At 42.5% G+C, this 17,828-nt stretch overlaps 2 protein-coding genes across 7 annotated transcripts; one reads left to right on the top strand and one right to left on the bottom strand.

Annotated features, from left to right (window-relative positions):
• Positions 1–89: 89 nt before the first annotated feature.
• Positions 90–10,116, bottom strand: PPIL3 (peptidylprolyl isomerase like 3). Of its 6 annotated transcripts, XR_012660683.1 has the most exons (10): positions 9,972–10,116; positions 9,325–9,388; positions 8,940–8,987; positions 7,670–7,744; positions 6,747–6,840; positions 6,002–6,069; positions 5,424–5,542; positions 3,683–3,843; positions 3,153–3,275; positions 90–2,181 (listed from the first exon to the last, which is right to left on the bottom strand). XR_012660683.1 is itself a non-coding variant. In XM_075093855.1 (8 exons), exons 3-8 carry the CDS (start codon positions 8,940–8,942, stop codon positions 3,717–3,719), a joined length of 486 nt encoding a protein of 161 aa, XP_074949956.1. In that variant the 5' UTR covers positions 8,943–8,987; positions 9,325–9,388; positions 9,972–10,085; the 3' UTR covers positions 3,444–3,716. The 6 variants fall into 6 exon arrangements, 3 of the variants coding, with proteins under 3 accessions (XP_074949956.1, XP_074949957.1, XP_074949958.1); XR_012660684.1 differs by lacking the exon at positions 9,325–9,388 and having other exon boundaries at positions 9,972–10,107; XR_012660682.1 differs by lacking the exon at positions 9,972–10,116 and having other exon boundaries at positions 9,325–9,760.
• Positions 10,117–10,134: 18 nt separating this feature from the next.
• On the top strand, positions 10,135–15,590 carry NIF3L1 (NGG1 interacting factor 3 like 1). Its single transcript, XM_075093849.1, has 6 exons — positions 10,135–10,758; positions 11,502–11,667; positions 12,107–12,233; positions 12,609–12,747; positions 14,125–14,208; positions 15,170–15,590. The coding sequence occupies exons 1-6, from the start codon at positions 10,323–10,325 to the stop codon at positions 15,352–15,354; spliced, it is 1,137 nt and encodes a 378-aa protein (XP_074949950.1). The 5' UTR covers positions 10,135–10,322; the 3' UTR covers positions 15,355–15,590.
• The last annotated feature ends 2,238 nt before the right edge of the window (positions 15,591–17,828 follow it).

The following is a 17,828-nucleotide window of genomic DNA, read 5'->3' as shown; positions in this document are numbered from 1 at the left end:
GACCCGGAGGGGGACAGAGGTGCGGCCCCGCAAGCCGGTCTGCCTTTCCCGGAGCGCTTCAGGCCACCAGCCCTCAGCGGGGCTGGACGCGGAGCAGGCGCCGCCGCCGCCTCCTCCTTGCCTCGATGCGGGCCAAGAAAGCCGTGAACCCCCCAGGTTCCGCTACGCGGGCGGACAGAGGTGCATTGCACCCGGTCACGACACTTCATGGTAACCCCCTATGCCTCATCAAGTAATTCAGCTGCAGTAGTTCTATTTAAGGAAACAGCTATGCAAAACGTTCAACCGTTTTCCTGCCAAGAACTTTGGAAGACAGGGTACATTATACCCCCAAAAAAAATTTCTAACCCTCGTTTAAGAAAGACTGTCAGAAGATTGCCTTTTTTCTTTTTGTGAGTCTGAATTGCTAAATCATAATTTTTCACGCTTGGTGATAAAGCCTGTTATTTGTCTAGACAAATAAGACAAATAAGACAAATAAATAAGAGGCTTCCAAAGCATGTACCCAGGCAGCTTTAAATCAACAGAAGTGTAAAGGACCGCCTATGACTAACAAATTAAAGATGTATTTGTAAATCATTGCCATTAAAAGCATTTCCGAATAGCTGAATGTCGTCTTTTTTTTTTTTTTTTTTGATGTCTCATGGTATCTTTTACTAGCTTTTAGTCATTTTTTTTGAGTCTGGACAGAACATAAATACCCACTGTAAAACAAAGTGCAACTCTTCAAGTAAGTGTACAGATCAGTCTTCTGTCCCCACAGAATGGAAAAAAAACCACACAACAAAAACCCTCACACAAAACTAACCCTTGCTTCCTCCGCTGCTCACTACTGCGGCACACGCAGCAGTGTAAGTTAAAGCCACCACTCTTGCAGCCCCGTGCCTTGCAGCCCTTCAACCGCCACCTCTCTTCACAAGGAGCTTTCAAGCCTGTTACCCATCTATCAGACATTATCTCAGCAGAGCTAACCAAGCATTACACCTGATTTGGTTCTACAGACCCCTGAATAAGCAGCTGAACAACTCACATGCAGTCTAATTTATGTGGAAAAAAGAGCATCTGATAAAACAGTCCTGAAGCACTACGACAGCCTATACACATCAGTTCCCTAAAACCCAACAGTTTTTTTATTCTGGGAAAGACTAAACCTTTTGAAACACTTCCAACCCTGATAAATGACCCTCCTCACCCTTTGTTTTTTTTTTTTTATTTCCCCAACTGTGGGGACAGTGGGGCACCCTCACCCTGTGATCAACATACGATATGTACATTACATGTGCAGGTTTGTCACTGTCCATAAGTAACACACCATCATTTTCTTTTTGACCATTGCTCTCCAGCTTAGACTAAGTTCTGTTCCCAGCATGACTTACCTCTAATGCCAAAATGCCAGCAAAGGTCAGAGACAATCTAGAATATAAATGATGAGACCCTCCATCACAGGCATCATGCACAACTGTTGTGTTAATGTATGTATTTTTCTCTGCATGGGTAGATGTATTTCGACAGAACTCACCTTGCAGCTGTAGCATTTACAATACAGGACCAGACCGATGGAAGTAAACTCAGGAGTTTATGAAGCACAAGTTGTGAACAGCAAGAATGGTGCTGTCTGCAACATTTGTGCTATTTAAAGGATTATACGTGTCACAAAAGCTGGTGACACAACAGATGACTGTGTGCAAGAACTGAATTGCACGTACGCTGTGGGCGGTTGCTGAGTACAAAATCGCACACTTCCACAGCTGGGCTACTTCCTACTCTCTGCCTTGCCTTCTCTTCAACAAGGGAATGGGACCAACCCCACCACTCTTTTTCCTGGGAGAGGCTCAGAGCCACAAACAGGAAAACTGACACAGTACAATTTTACAAAGTTAGGCTGTCATCCTATCCCATAAGATCCCTCTCCTTTCAATTCACAGCTTTAGATAAAAAAGAAAGGATCTAAATGTAATGTATCCTCCAGAGAGCAAATGGCTTGGTGTCCCTGTATTTCACACATTCTGTATAAGAGCCACCTTCATGTGGAGGAAAAAAATAGACCTGAGATTGTTTCCAGTTCAGTGCCAGATGTCACCATTTTAAATTCCTGGTTCCTTTGCACTGTAGGAAAGTTTTCAGTATGTCCTTCCTTCTCCATGGCAGTAGCTGCATGCTTCTGTCTGCTTGCTATTACCACTGGTTATATGGAAGAGACAGAAAGAGCACAGAGCTAAAATAATTAAATCCTTTACATGACTGACTGAAGTATTAGGGTAAAATGTATTCAGTCTGGAGCAAGGGCTAGGAGCTTTAAGCAACACCCCATACGGAATATAGAAACTTTGTCCCAGAGAGAGGGTACCGATTAACTCTGTTCGTTAATACCTCAGTTATCTGTACCTGGCATACCTTTGCCTTTCTCTTGCAAATAATTTCTCCTCTTCATTTTAAGAGGCAAAGCCTCAAAGTGGAAAATACTGGTCTGAACCAGACTGCAAGTCAGCTGGACCTAAACTTCCCAAGGATTACAAAGCATATATATGAGAATAGGCTTTCCAAAGTGATATTGACTGAGTCCATAGAGGACTGGTGAGTGCAGAATGGTAGGAACTGGATGCAGGAACAGTGGGTACTCTCTCCTGTCCAGGTCTCTCATGATGTGTATAAATCATTCTTCTCCCTGCTTAAGTCACTTCATTGTATGGTTACTATACTAAGTGACTCAAGCATAGGATCAGCAATATATATATATGTGTGTGTATATACATATACACACACACACATATGTATGCATGTATTTTATTTTTCCTCTTGACCATTCAAAATTCAGATATCTCTGTAGACTTTCTTATTTGAGTCCAACATGTGGTCTCAAATAAGGGGAAACAACAGCTCTCTCTTATTTGTTCAAAATCATGTTGGCCACAGTATCTTTTATTATTTTGGGTGTATCAGGTTATCTTTGATTAGAAGTCTGACCACAGCCTTTTTGCACTACTCTTTGTTGTGTTTACCCCCTACTGTTTGTGCAAAAAAGTGATGAAAAACAAGTTGCAGTAAATCCATGGTTACCTAATTTCAATCAACAGCTATGTAAAGACACAAATATTTACTCTTTCATACTAAAAGTGTTGTGCCTGAGTCAGAAGCGATTGTTTCCAACCTACCTTTTGGGGAGGCTGAAGAGGTTCTAATTCCAACACAGCAGTACAAGAACAAGCACTCTTCTAAACATGGTCTTTAATCCTCCAAGAGTGAAATGTTTCATCTATCTATGACACTGCTCTCACCTAGGGGAAAAAAAACCTGCATATCTTACTCAATTTTCTAAAAGCCAGTGATGTAAGAAAGGTTAGAATTTACATGGGAAAGTTTCAGAAAACTGGTAGTATGAAATTGTAGCAAAGGATATTGTTTTAACGTAGTCTCTCTAAGAAAGATAAGGCAGAAAACAAAGATTTGAAAAAAAATATATTAAAAAATATTTTCTTATTTTACAAGTATAAAAAGCAATGTTTAAAAATCAAAATCCTGGAACATACTATGGAAAAGCTAAAGCACAAGACTCCCCTGTAACAAATCCCAAACAACGTCACAGCTCCTGAAAATCCTGCATTCAATGAGCAAAGGTATGATTCAGCTCAAGCAACCCTTTTTAGTAACACTTTAAATCCCATAATCCAGCAGTCGAACTGACCAATCTCTAAAGAATGTGTCGAGGCACTCTGTGGCTACAGAGCAAAAGGGTTGGCATGAATTGTAATATCTTTAATGCGAACATCATTAAGAGGTCGGTAGGTTTTCTCATTCACAGGCAGCTTCTCCAGCTCATCCAGGGTCTCCAAGCCATCAATAACTCTGGAAGAAAAGCAGAAGTGCTAGGAATCTCCTTCTAATAACGATTTAAATTCCACAGTTGAGGTATCTCAAAGCACTTCACAGTTAAGTATTGTAGGACAAGGACAGTGCAAGCAAATGATACACATAAGACAGACAAAACATTATATGTAACATATTTTGAAAGGAAATATTAAGCATCCACGACTGATTCTGATAAAAAGTACAAATAATTGCCACTGACCTGTAGTACTCTATTTTATACCAACCATAGCTGTATAAAGACCCTGGCTGCTCTTCCTGGCAGGCAGGACTGACTGATCCTAGCATAGCTTTAAGTAGCAGCAAGATACTGGCCATACTGAACTTCACTGTGAATTACTGAAATCCTATGGCTGGAAGAATCAACTTCCAAATGTCAGATTACAATTTTTAACCTTCCGACTCAAAGACAGAATCATTAATAATTATGTAAATCTAATGGTGCAAATATGTTTAGGCTTTCAGATTTCCTGTTCAGGCTGAAGAAGTGGTAAAAGAGATTATTCTAGGAAACCTCTTATTTTTTGTTGAAATAACTAGCTCTGGTAAATCTTGGCAGTTTATTCCCCAGTAATGGACTTGGCAGAAAACACGTGCTGTTCACAGTTCAATTCAGTCACATTCATCAACTCTTTAAATCTAGGATGCTGAATTGTGGGCCAGCAGGGACTGCATATGCTCTGCTGCTGATTCTGCAACTGGGGCAGGAGTATCTGAAGCTGCCACAGAAAATCCAAAGTTCACCTGACAGAGTCTCTACTATTTTTTAAGAAAGATGTCTAGAAAAAAAACTTTCAATCACAAACTCAGAAATGAAAGGAACACCTATACCTAGATGCCTATAAAAAATACAAGTGGTAGAAAATAGTATTCTCACATTTCAATAGTTCACTTTGAATATTTAACTCCATCTAATAAGGGCAACTTTTTCTCAGCAGATTCACTTGTACACTAGAGAGTTTTAAACAACAAGCAAAAGGAAAGACATTGCCATGATTCTGAGATAGAAAAAGCAGTATCTGAAAGACTCAAAAATTAAACATTGGCTTTAAGGATGATATACTATCAGTAGTGTCTATCAAGAATAATGATGCATCTTAAACAATCTTGTCTGATTTTATAAATTGCCAGTTCCATGAGTTTTATCTGACCAACAGAAAGTTCACCCATCCCCAGCTCCAGTCCCAAACCAGATTCTTGCTTCTGAGTAAACCCTACAACTGTCCATCCATTTGTTCTGGAGTTTGCTTAAAATCAGGCTGCATCTGCTTGGGCACGGATGAAAAGGCAAGCAGGAATAGCTGGGGGAAGGGGCAGGGGAAGAAAAGCTCCATTCTTGCGGTAATTTTTAGTATGCCTATTTCCACTGAATTCCCTACTACTAAGAAAAATAGAGCAACTAATTCTAGTGACAGTGCAACAGCATATACTTACACATACATATCCAATATTTTAAAGAGCTTTAGAACCAAAAGTTTCTAATTTTGCACTGCATGTGCTCTCAAATATTCAGATCCTTCACACACTATGATAAGGAGGCATGCAGCTGGACCACTCACTTCCCAAAGACGGTGTACTTCATATCTAGGTGCGGTTGCTTGCCGTAAGTGATGAAGAACTGTGATCCATTGGTATTCGGACCATTGTTTGCCATCGAAACTACACCACGGACACTGTGCTGAAAGAGAGGAAAAACCTCAACATGAATATGCATCTGTGAAAGCAGGACTTTAACCTGTACAGTGTGTTCTGTGACTTAGTACTCTGTCTCAATACCATTATTAAGAACAGATTTTGGTTGCTATTGTATTCCATCACAGTTCATAATTAGCTCCTCAAAATTGCCCTTACAATGAAAAACTACTTCTTTGCCTTCAGTGCATGATTTGTTACAAATTCTTTCTACTTCTGTTCTTGGTGATAAAAACCCTCAAACCTAACTTGCCAAGTACAGAAATGCCTGTTCCTATTTTAATAATAAGCTTTCCATCCCTTTATTGCGGGATTATACTTCGCTTCACAATTACAAAAGAGGTATTTAATCAGTACAATACAATGCTGATTATGCTGACCGTTCTCCAACCTGTAAAGAAAATTCATATGAAAACGTAACTGCATATTGAGAGCACAGAAATACCTTTAGGTATTCACTGAATTCATCTTCAAACTTCTTGCCCCAGATGCTGTTACCTCCTTTCCCAGTGCCTGACAAAGAAGCACCACAATGGATTACTGGATTTTCAGACTGAAAAATCCAGAAATGATGCACCATTATAACATTTTACAACAAAGACCCTAGATAGACTGTAATTAATTTGAGGCAGGGATCGGGTTCCTATGCCTTGATACTGATACTGAACAGAGATGCAACTCTGTGTAAGGAACACCTAGTAAGTAGCAGAACAAAACACTGATAGATCTTCAAATTAAATTCAGTATGAGTACAAATAGACACACAGTTGAATCTGATTTTCTCCCAAACAGTTGGCATTGTCTGGGACATTTATCTCCAAACGCTTTAGAGGCAGTCTAGCCTTTCAGGCAGAAACTAGAGAAACCACAGTAGCAACTGCTACCTGTTCAACAGCTGGTAGGTCAGCAGAACCATCATATTTAGTGGAAACAGCTGGAAAAGCTGCAATTTGTAGAACGCTTTACTATTGCATGATTAATTAGAACGAGGGTGAAGGCTGCTCTTCTGTAAGCTCACCACAGAAAACTAATCTCATCATAAAAACCTCTGTCAACGATACTATAATTCTTACATTTTATTTTTACTTTATTTACATTTTTGTTTGAATATTCATACTTAAAATTTCTTTAAATTTTACTTATATTTTATGTACATTTTTTTATACAGAGACCCTGATGGAAGAATTTACCTAATGGATCCCCCGTCTGAACCATGAAGCCCTTTATATTTCGGTGAAATACGCAGCCATTGTAGTAGTTACTAGCACAAAGAGCCAGGAAATTCTAAGGAAATGAAACACACCGTATTAACAAACAGAAGTAGTATCCTCTTACTAAAATGACAGCATTGGCAGGACCAAGACTAACCCTTTTGCCTCTGCTTTACATTTGGACCATGAGAATTCCACAGACTATTGCCACAGAATAGTCATAAACAAATTACAGTTAATATGCTCCTTTAACACTGTCACAGATACAAAGGATTTTAAATAAAGCTTACAGCACAAGGTTTTCTGACTTGAGGAATAAACAAGAAGCCTGAGACCTGCTCAGAAGTATCACTTCCATTCAACGTTTTTGTTTTGTAAATGTAATTTTGTAATCAATATCTTCATGCCTCAGCTTTGTTAGTTAAAAAGTAAATTATTTCCGTTTAAGCTTAAGTTTATTGCTGAAAGGAAAACCTGGGGCCTCTAACAAAACTGGGAGTGATTCTCACTCTTTTAAATTAAAATAAAATCTGTGTGACTGTGAGCAAACCCAGGGAAATCTGAGAATCCCAGGCCATGTGCCATATTTCCCCTTAGAGGCAAAGGACATTTTGGGAGATGCTAGAACTCGGAGAAAAGCATCCCTTGGCTAAACCTTATCTGGTGAGAAACAGGCAGCAAAGCTCTAGGCAGTATGGCAAAGTGCACAAGCATACCGTACACAAGTTCCATGAGTGGAACAGGCACTGTACCAGCTTAAAATGTTAGTATTCCATTACATAAAGAGAGTCCATCATGTAAAAAGATGAATTGCAAAAGCCACTTCACCTCCTCCACAGTCTTCACTATTTCTACTGCTTTGTTTCAACACTAGGCAATCCCACTCCTGTTACTTGACTTACTTCGCAAGTCTTTGGTGTACGCTCACAGAATAGTTCAATTTTAATATCTCCTACGTCAGTATGCAGCGTGACAGCCTGAGCAAGAAGCAGAAAATAATAATTAAATCAGCAATGAAATACTAACAGGCTCAGTTTTATCTCCCAGTCCCACCAAGAACATAAACAAGTTCCCACTGCATATAACCATTGTTTCAATATTTGGCTGTAGGCAAGTCTACCATCACAAAACTTCCACACTTCCAGTGAAATCACCAGAAAGCACTTGGTTTCATTTAGTTTCAGGACAAATCAAGTTCGCCATGGTAATGCAGAAGCTCTGTTTCATGCTCTTACACTCCAGAGATACATTCTTCATTTGCAAACTGGACCTACTCAGTCACTTAATTGCAAAGTTGAAGGATCAAGGTTTTACCTATTTCAGATTATAGCATGGTGCACACACCTCACTGGTTTACAACCAGAGGAACAGCTGATGTGTGTTACTTGCCTGCAGCCTTCTGAGTGATAAGGCAGGTTCTGAATAGCACTGTATATAGTCTGCTTTCACAAACAAGCAAATCTACAAAACTACACACTTTTCTTAAGAATTTATAAATAACCTTCATAAAATTTAAAATGGCAGTTGCCCAGCCACCTGAGCAAATATATCTCTATAGGCCCAATATATCACAGTGCTCCCATGGAAAGTGTTAAATTATGCAAAAACAATTACTGTGGGGCTAGACTGGCGATAAGTGTACAGGAAAACTAATAAAAATCAGCATCATGTTGATACTGGCATATTGTTCCAGCAGTACACAAGTAAAGAAGAGAAGGTAGTTGCCTCAACGCCCGTGAATATGCTATAAAATGTGTACGTATGGTTTAAGACAGTGTCTTATCTCTGTTTCCCAATTTGCTAAACTTTTAAAAGCCTGCAAGGGTAGAAGGTTACATATACTCAAGCAGGGCTATGCGCTTGCAACCTGAATAACACATCTGTGGCAAAAGAAACCAAACTAGATTAATCCTACTTTGGCTAATATTTGGTAAAATTTAGGATCTTAGAACTGAAAGTCTAATTGCATTTTAGACTGATGTAAACTGACCTATTTTCCTTTGCACAATATTTTGTTAGAAGTCTGAAATGAAAACTTAAAAGTTTTCATTACAAATTCTACACAGCAGAGTAAAATGTGTAATCCTTTGGGATACAGAGCAGCTATTCACTTTCCAAGAGATGACCATTTCAGAAAGAATGAAAATACATAAAAAGTGCTATTGTTCTCACCATGTCTGCTCATCCAAAAGCTGAGGTAGATTTGTACACAGCAATTTTCTGCAAAGAAAACATATGAAAATTGTCAGGTTTTTTCCACCAATCCTCCAATTCTTTTTGATTCTAAAATATTTGTGTGGTTATATGCTTTTACACCACACAGTTTTACGGTGCCATTCAAGTGACTCTGTGGATAAACATTTTACTTGCATTATGCAGCTACACAGCATATAAAGAACTAGAAAGGAGTAGAACAAAATAGCCTCGAGAAAAGGGGTAGGAGCAAAAACCCCACCCTTTCCTAAGACAAAAGTTTATCCTAAGCAGTCACAGCTTTTCCAAAGATTATGGTTTTATAAACGACTGAAGTTGACAGATACAAACCGCATGCCAGTACCTAAACAGAAGCGTGATCAGGAGCCACCTTCCGACAGCTGTCAGTGCCTGCAACGGACAGGTACCTGCATCCACGCACAGGATCGAACTTTTTTTTTAACTCAGTAAAAATTTCAAATAAAGCGTTTGGAATTATGATAATAAAATCGCAGTTGTGCAGAAATCAGCAGTTTTACGAGCTGATTTCTCCCCTCCATGCTGCCCTCCCCGGCCGGCCCCGGGCCCGGCAAGGCCTCTCACCCGCCCGCAGGTCCCGGTGAAGCGCCCCAGGGGCCGACGGCGCTCACCGCAACCCACCTGCCCTCGGCGCCTGCCCGGCCAGCGGCAGCTCGGAACCTCCCTCCTATCCTGCCCGCCTGAGGTACTGACACCCAACAGCCAGGCGCAGGAGGTGTGCCGTTCGCTCGCCCGTTCGCTCCTACCCCCCCCTCCTCCTTCTTCTTCTTCTTCTTCTTCTTCTTCTTCTCCTCCTCCTCCTCCTCCTCCTCCTCCCCCCCTCCCCCCATGCCTCGGCATCGCTGCAGAGCGCGGGCCGCCTCCTCCGCCGGCGAGCGACTCTGTCACGCGGCACCGCCCCGCCCCGCCCGCGCGGCCTCCCCCGCCGCCTTCACCCTCGCCCGCCCGCACACACTGAGACCTCGTACAAACCTGCTGAGGCCGCCGGACCCAAACCCGGCGCCCGCAGCCGGTAAGCGGCTCCCCGGCTCCCCTGAGGCGGAACAGGAAGGGGCCGGGCCGCCCTGCCCGCGGCTCAGCGCCGGCGCGGCACAGCGCGGAGGGGCCGCCCCCAGCCCCGCTAGCGCGGCGGAAGCGGCGGAGCCGGGGACTGGATCCGCCCCGCGGCCCTGGCTCTGCTGCGGCGTGAGGTGCGTGCGGGGCCCTGGCGCGGCGGGGAGCCTTCTCCCGCTCCCTGGGCCAGAACGCTCTTGGCTTTGCTCTTTGAGCCAGTGACTTGCCTGGGCTCATCCCTGCCTCTGTACCCCCTTTGCAGAGCGCTGCATGCTGCTGCCTGGCACGCAGCTGGTTCGCCGGCCTCTCCGCTGCGTCCGTGCTTTGGGCCGCCTGCCCGCGCGCTCCCTCATGAATCTCCGGGAGGTCGTTTCTGCCCTGAATGACTTTGCATCCCTCTCCCTGGCTGAAAGCTGGGACAATGTGGGGTTGCTGGTGGAACCAAGCCCTCCCCACACTGTGAACACTCTTTTCCTCACTAACGATCTCACTGAGGAGGTGATGGAAGAGGCGGTGCAGAAGCAGGCAGACCTTATTCTTTCTTACCACCCTCCTATATTCGCACCACTCAAGCGAGTAACGTGGAAGACCTGGAAGGAACGGCTGGTGGTCCGAGCCCTGGAGCACAGAATCGGGATTTACTCTCCACATACGGCGTACGATGCTATACCTCATGGAGTCAATAACTGGCTAACAAAGGGACTCGGTGAGATTCTGTTTAAAAAAAAAAAAAAGTTAAAATTATCAGTATATGTTATTTTATGTGGGGATCTTCCCTCATTTTCCTTTCTTCCAGCTTTTACAGGTGTGATTTGAGTACTTTCACACACACACACCCCCCAATATTCTTTTAGTACTTCTGAGTACCCTAAATATATTTTAGGGAATTTATCTTGGTGAGGAATACCAGATAAAAACTCTGGTGTTTTTATCCTCTAGTGGACATTTTCAGGTGCGTGACTGTACTATTTGATGTAGGCGGAACTGGTGCAACATATTTATTGTCTGTCTTGGTTGCAAAGTTTAGACTACTGACTTTAAATCACCACCTTTAATTTATAAAGTGCAAGATCTCATTGTTTGCAAAGGACTTAAGGTATCTGAAAGTCTTAGATTTTTATCCTGAATTGTGCCTCATAAATGAAAGCAGCTATGTCTTTTCCAGCCTGATTTACAAATCAGAAACTATTTTGATTTTGTACAGTTTTTAGGATAAAATGGAAGGCATTAAGAATGACAATTAATATATGTCCATCAACTTATTTGCACTTAAAATAGGCTGTGCCTAATGGAGACAACAGGGCAAGAAGTCCTCAGTTCGGGTCAGGGAAAATGGATTCAAGTGCAAAATTTGCATCTTTTTGTTGCACCTCTTTAGGGTATGTGCTAAATCAGTACTAGGATACTTACCCTGCTTTACAAAACGGCAGTCTTGTACTGGTTTCTCAGGTGCCTGTATTTCCATCCCACTGCATCCATCAACTGCACCAAGCTTTCCAGCTGAGGGCACTCACCGAGTAGAATTCTGCGCACATAACAACGAGCATCTGGACGTGGTGCTGTCCAAAATCAAAGACATCCAAGAGATCTCCTGTCTCACTACTCTCCCTGCCAGGTACCTGCTCTCTAACGTTGTGTTCTTTCTGTTGTTTGAAACACTAAGTTGCTGGAATTGTATTTTACTGTTGTAATCTCTTTGTTCCTCTGTGCGTTGCAGCTATTTTTTTCAGCAACAGAGCTAGAAACTTAAGGAATAAGCACCCCTTTCTGATCAATCTATGTTATACTATACGGTAGCAGCAGCTCAGTGTAGCATCATGTAGATTAGAGGTGATAAAGAGTATTAACAGGAAATTTGATGAGGACAATGAGTTAAATTCCCATATCTGTTTCTTCCAAGAGAGTATACTAGACTAGGCTGGGCTATTACAATGCCTTCTTTTCCTTTCTCTGTGGTAGAATAGCCACTGGGATAGAATAGCTTTGTTTTATAATAATATGATGCTGAAATTTTATTTAGTTTCTTAGCAAGCACCAAGCATATCTTTCCTCAGGGTTGAAGGTGAGGAGCAAACACGAGTCAGCTTGAACTGCTCTAAGAAAGCACTGTTGGAGGTGGTGGCATTATTGTCCCAGAACAGCCTTCTTTATCACAAGACTGAGATTCTCTTATTACAGAAGGTAACAAAATCACGTATTACTTCCACTGAATGTGTTACTTGGGTGAGCTGAGTGCCCTCAACACTGAAATCCAGTCGTAGTATCACAGGTTTCCTATGCTACCCTGTCAGTACTCTGAAATACTGGCCTGTGGGGATTTGAAGCCATGCACATTTTCCAAAACAATGAAAATAGCTGTGTGGCCTGTACTAATTCTTAACGCAGTTCCAATAGCTAGTGTAGTTAGTATGTTATATTTGAGAACATCACATACATATTTTTTCATAAAGTTCAGAGGCATTCCTGAATGCCCAATATATTCATCTTTGTACAGTATAGGAAGCAATGCAAACTGATGGAGTCAGCTTTCTCACAGCAATTTTAATTTCTTTTCAGCCTCTTCTTCCCCACACTGGAATGGGACGTCTGTGCACACTGAGCGAGCCAGTCTCCTTGTCAGACATAATGGAGCGTATCAAAAGCCACCTAAAATTACCTCACATCCGCTTAGCCATGGGAATGGGCAAGACACTAGGTAAACAGGCCTGCAAGTAAGACTGCCCGTTAGAACTAGTATTCCAGGAAGACGAGGAGAGTGAATGTGTGCATGAGAGTGTGAAATACTGCTGCCTTGGATAGGTTTACTTCCAAGTAGTATGAAACACTGTTAAAGACAAGAAACAGCATTTTAGAGTTTACATGATACAATCATGCAAAAGGAATCTCATCTGTATATTTAATTGGAAGTCCTATATTATGCTGGTTGTCACCAGGAAGAAGAGACAGTACAAGTTGAATACAAGACCTCCTTTTTCATAATTTGTATAATGACTAAGATTTCCTCCCTCCCCCCGATACCAGACACAAATGTGTACCATTTCATTGTACATTCCCTTGACTGAATGTTCATTTTCAAAGCATCTTAAAATATTAAGGTGCTTTATGCTATCCTTATGAACATGTAACCATCCATATTTTGAAGAAAGAGAAATAGTGGCAAAGAAGGTCAACTACCCTAGCTCAAACAGTGGGTCACTACTAAAGCAAGTGTCCTCTTATACCAGTTACCTATCCTAATCTCCAAGGAACACAGCAATCAGAATTTGTGAGAGCAAATTCACTGAGAACTTTTGTAACCTGTGAGACACAAGTCTTATTAGAAGCTTCTTATAGTATGAATTGTACTAAAAAAACCCCAAACTATTTTGAAGCCGCTCATTATGGTGTGGGATTGTAGGGGTGTAACTTCATTTAAATGAACAGTAATTACATGGCAACATACTGTAAAACCTTAATAGAATTTGAAAACTCTGTGTTGTGTCCCCTTTTCCTAGTGAATGTAATATATATGGAGAATTACATTTCCTGTCACTGTCACGTATGTAAAGGCTTGTAATAGCAGTCATAGCAGACAGGCAAAGTTTTAATGGCATGGAGCAGCTCTCGGCTTGCATCAAGGCTTGCCTTCTGCGAGCTAGAAGTTAGGAACCAGTGTATCTCAGAGGCAAAATGGTGTAATAGTGGCATTGGTTGGAAAATGAATGATAGTGGAACATGATAGTCCTGGAAAGAGTAGCAGCCTATTAAAGGATTCAGAAACGTAACTAAATTGACACCTCACTAGGAGAGAACTAGCCCACAGCCAGGGCCGTGCTGTAGTTTTCTGCAAACTTTCCTACCCCTTGAAGAAGAAAAATCTACACATCTATCTGGTACACAGGATTTTGCTGTATTATCAGAAACGTTATAGGCCCATGACTGTTTCAGACTGACAGGTGAGTCTCTTCCTCCAACAAATTCACATTGACCCCAATATCAAGGTAGTAGTAATTGTGAAACAATTAATAGCAATACTGACATGAGGGCTGAACCGAGGGAAAGGAGTTTAACTGTGACACCTTGTATCCTGCAGAATCGCCAGTGAAGAAGGCTGCTCTGTGTGCTGGTTCTGGGGGCAGTGTCCTGAAGGGAATGGAAGCTGACCTCTATCTCACAGGTAAAAGATGATTTTGCTGTTTCATTATCTTTATAAAAATAGTCAGTAGGAAAAAAAAAAAAAAAAAAAAAAAGAGTTGTCTGCCTGTTGAAAGATTTGGCCAGAAAGAATTACCTGTTACAACTGAGAAACAATCAGTTAGTTATTGGAATGATAGAAGAATAACATTAGAGATATTGATTAGATGGCTGTGTGGCATAGTGAAGGTTATTTGAATGAAAACATTGCTATAAATGCATTATTTCAACACAGAATCAGTGTTGATGGCAGTCTATTGCCACCTTCAGGGTGCTTCCCCTTTGGCAAGATAGAAGGTATTTCCTCAGTTCCTTACAGAATTCCCTAATGGAAAATGGAATATAACAGAATCTTCCAAAGGAACCCCATGGTGTACCGGACCAAAGGGGCACTTAGTCCATTATCCTCTTTTCTGACTGGGACAGCTACTCCCCGCAGCTTGCTCAGGAATGGGAAGGCTGCCTTGCATTCTGTAGTACCTAATTCGAGTGAGTCCTTCGGCAAAGCATGTCCCATCTGCCCCTTATGAACAGCCCTGCAGAGCTGACCCTCAGACAGCCTCTTCGCAAGGCTTCTCAATTGCTATCCTCCATCACAGCAACCCACGTGACATCCAGATGGTCCACTTCCAAACCACTCTGCACACTCCTGTTTCCTGCCCAAAGTGGCAGAACCTACCACTATTCAAAGAGGGCAAGGAATTTCTGTGGTTTTGTCTCAGTTGTATATGGGGGATATCAGCTGAAAGTCCTTCAAGGGACACTAAAGTAGGAGAGTTCCGTGTTCTTATACTGAGCAGATGGTGCTGCATTCTCCCTTATGGGCTGTATATCCCATTAGGTCTTCCCAGCTTCTAGCTAAGATTCTGCATGTGTTGCAAAGAACTGGTTACCTAAACTGTACTGTTAGTGATCTACATGGCGTTTCTTTCTCCAAATGGCAGGAGAGATGTCCCACCATGACATTTTGGATGCAGTTGCCAATGGGATAAGTGTTATTCTGTGTGAGCACAGTAATACTGAGCGAGGCTTCTTGTCGGAGCTGCGTGACATGCTAGCTATCCACCTACAGAACAAAATCAACATAATTGTGTCTGAGAAAGATAGAGATCCCCTCCAGGTGGCATAGGAAGAACAAATAGGAGTGAGAGAATTCAGTAGAGTTTCATGGCATCTTGCGCAGACCACACGCTTAATGAAGATGCTCTGAATTGGTTCTGTACAGAAGGATTGTATTATATGTTCCCTCAAAGTTTGGGCTATATTTTGTCATCTGTCAGATAAATAAATACTTGTTTTGGGCTACAGAAGGCTGATGTACTCGATTACTGGGCTGCACTTGAATAAATTTACTGTTACTGCATACTCTTATTGGATCTATTTAATAACCATGATACTTAAGGATTGGTTTAGGTAAAATATAAAAACCTGACTTACCTTACACAGCACTTCTACCCTACCACAGTTATCATGTCAGTGCAAGTCACTGATATTTTGGCTGATAAACCTCCTGATAATGAAAGGGTGTGGATCACCCATGTGCATTAACAGTTTTATTAAGACACCACTCATATGCAAATATAGAACATAATTCAGGTATTTGGTACTAGTATTCAGTTGCACAGTTTGCCATTAATGCAACTTGAAGGTTTTTTTAACAAAGGGACTCTCAATTTAAAAAGCTTTGAAAGGTTAAAACACAATTCCTTAACAGAGCCAAAAATGAACTTAATGTGCTTTTGTTACTTCCTTTTAAAAACAGTTTATATAACTATGTCTCTTAATTACAGGATTACTAAAACCAAACAAGTAGCACTTTCACCACTGATAACGCTTGGGGTTTATTCTTTAAGTTAGGTTTTTTTGTTGTCGTGTTTTGGGTTTTTTAAGGGAAAAAAAAGAATCCCAGTTGCATACCGTAACATCTCTGGATTATGTGTACATGTCGTGGTTCAGCCTCAGCTGGCAACTGAGCACCACACAGCTGCTCGCTCACTCCCCCCCCACCCCTGGGGCAGTCGATTCCAGGTGTACTGGACACCCCTCCAAGTAAAAGCAAACTGTGGCCTGCACTCTGCTGCCAGAGGGATTGAGAAGAATGCATTAGCGATATCAATTGTGGCATACCACTTGGCCGCCTTTGATTCCAGTTCGTATTGAAGTTCTAGCATGTCTGGCACAGCAGCACTCAATGGCGGCGTGACTTCATTCAGGCCACGATAGTTTACTGTTAGCTTCCACTCTCCATTAGATTTCCGGACTGGCCATATGGGACTGTTAAAGGGTGAGTGGGTCTTACTGATCACTCCTTGGCTCCTCAGTTGGTGAATGAGTTTATGGATGGGGATCAGAGAGTCTCTGTTGGTGCAATATTGCTGCCGGTGCACTGTTGTGGTGGTGATTGGCACCTGTTGTTCTTTGACCTTCAGCAACCCCACCACAGAAGGGTCCTTTGAGAGACCGGGCAAGGTAGACAGCTGTTCAGTTTCCTCCGTCTCCAAGGCAGCTACACCAAAAGCCCACTTGTAACTTTTTGGGTCCTTGAAATACCCTCTCCTGAGGTAGTCTATGCCAAGGATGCACGGAGCCTCTGGGCCAGTCACAATGGGGTGCTTCTGCCACTCATTGCCAGTTAGGCTCACTTCGGCCTCCAATACAGTTAGCTCTTGGGATCCCCCCGTCACTCCAGCAATGCTGATGGGTTCTGCCCCTATATAGTTTGATGGCATTAAGGTGCACTGTGTGCCGGTGTCCACTAAAGCTTTATACTCCTGTGGGTCAGATGTGCCAGGCCATTGGATCCACACAGTCCAGTAAACCCGGTTAGCCCTTTCCTCCACCTGGCTGGAGGCAGGGCTCCTCTAGTCCTGATCATAGTATTCATCACTCACTTCCTGGAAATATGAATCACGAGTGTCTGTATTAAGATCAGACAGAAAATCAGCACTTCTGCTCCTCTGTCTGGAGAATTGCTTACGGGAAACTGGAGCAGCAGCTCTCCTGGAGAAACTCCCCTGAGTGATTGTTTTCCCTTGCAGCTCACGTACCCGTACCTCTAGGGTTGAGGTAGGTTTTCCATCCCACTTTTTCATGTCCTCTCCATGGTCATGCAGGTAAAACCATAGGGTGCCCTGTCATGTGTATCCCTTCTCTTGAGCAAAAGGACGCTTACTCCTAATGGCTGAGATACTGGTCCGTACTTGTGGGGAGTAGGACCTATCTTCTTTGAGTTGCTGGACCTCTCGGGACAGTTTCGCAACAGCAGAGACGAGCGAGGAAGAGAGATTTGCTTCATAGTCCCAGAGTTTATCGATCAACTCCACCACTGTTGGTGTCTCATCATCTTTCCAGGACATCACTGCCAATGAGTTTGCATACGAGGATGGTGCGTTCCGTAAAAACTTCCGCCACATGGGTCATGTGCACTCGGCTTCATCTGGCTCTTTGGCGGACTGTTGATCATCCAGGTCACCATAAATCACCTCAAGCACGGCTACTTCCCTTAGATACTGAATGCCTTTCTCCATGGTCATCCATTTTCCTAGGCGAAATACAGTATCTTCTTTGAAGGGATACCCCTTGCTCACTGCGGACAGGAGCCGC

The sequence above is a fragment of the Phalacrocorax aristotelis genome, chromosome 5, assembly GCF_949628215.1.
Source record: "Phalacrocorax aristotelis chromosome 5, bGulAri2.1, whole genome shotgun sequence".
Classification (NCBI taxonomy): domain Eukaryota; kingdom Metazoa; phylum Chordata; class Aves; order Suliformes; family Phalacrocoracidae; genus Phalacrocorax; species Phalacrocorax aristotelis.
This window is presented reverse-complemented; position numbering and strand designations above follow the sequence as displayed.

What these genes read in the sequence shown, in the direction of transcription:
- NIF3L1 (XM_075093849.1), top strand. Translation starts at nt 10,323, where the DNA reads ATGCTGCTGCCTGGCACGCAGCTGGTTCGCCGGCCTCTCCGCTGCGTC. An exon ending in AGATTCTCTTATTACAGAAG is followed by an intron (nt 12,234 to 12,608) that starts GTAACAAAATCA and finishes ATTTCTTTTCAG; the next exon opens with CCTCTTCTTCCCCACACTGG. An exon ending in GGGAATGGGCAAGACACTAG is followed by an intron (nt 12,748 to 14,124) that starts GTAAACAGGCCT and finishes TGTATCCTGCAG; the next exon opens with AATCGCCAGTGAAGAAGGCT.
- PPIL3 (XM_075093857.1), bottom strand. An exon ending in AATTCAGTGAATACCTAAAG is followed by an intron (nt 5,543 to 6,001) that starts GTATTTCTGTGC and finishes CCTCTCTTTCAG; the next exon opens with CACAGTGTCCGTGGTGTAGT. An exon ending in AAGTACACCGTCTTTGGGAA is followed by an intron (nt 3,844 to 5,423) that starts GTGAGTGGTCCA and finishes CTTTTCTTCCAG; the next exon opens with AGTTATTGATGGCTTGGAGA.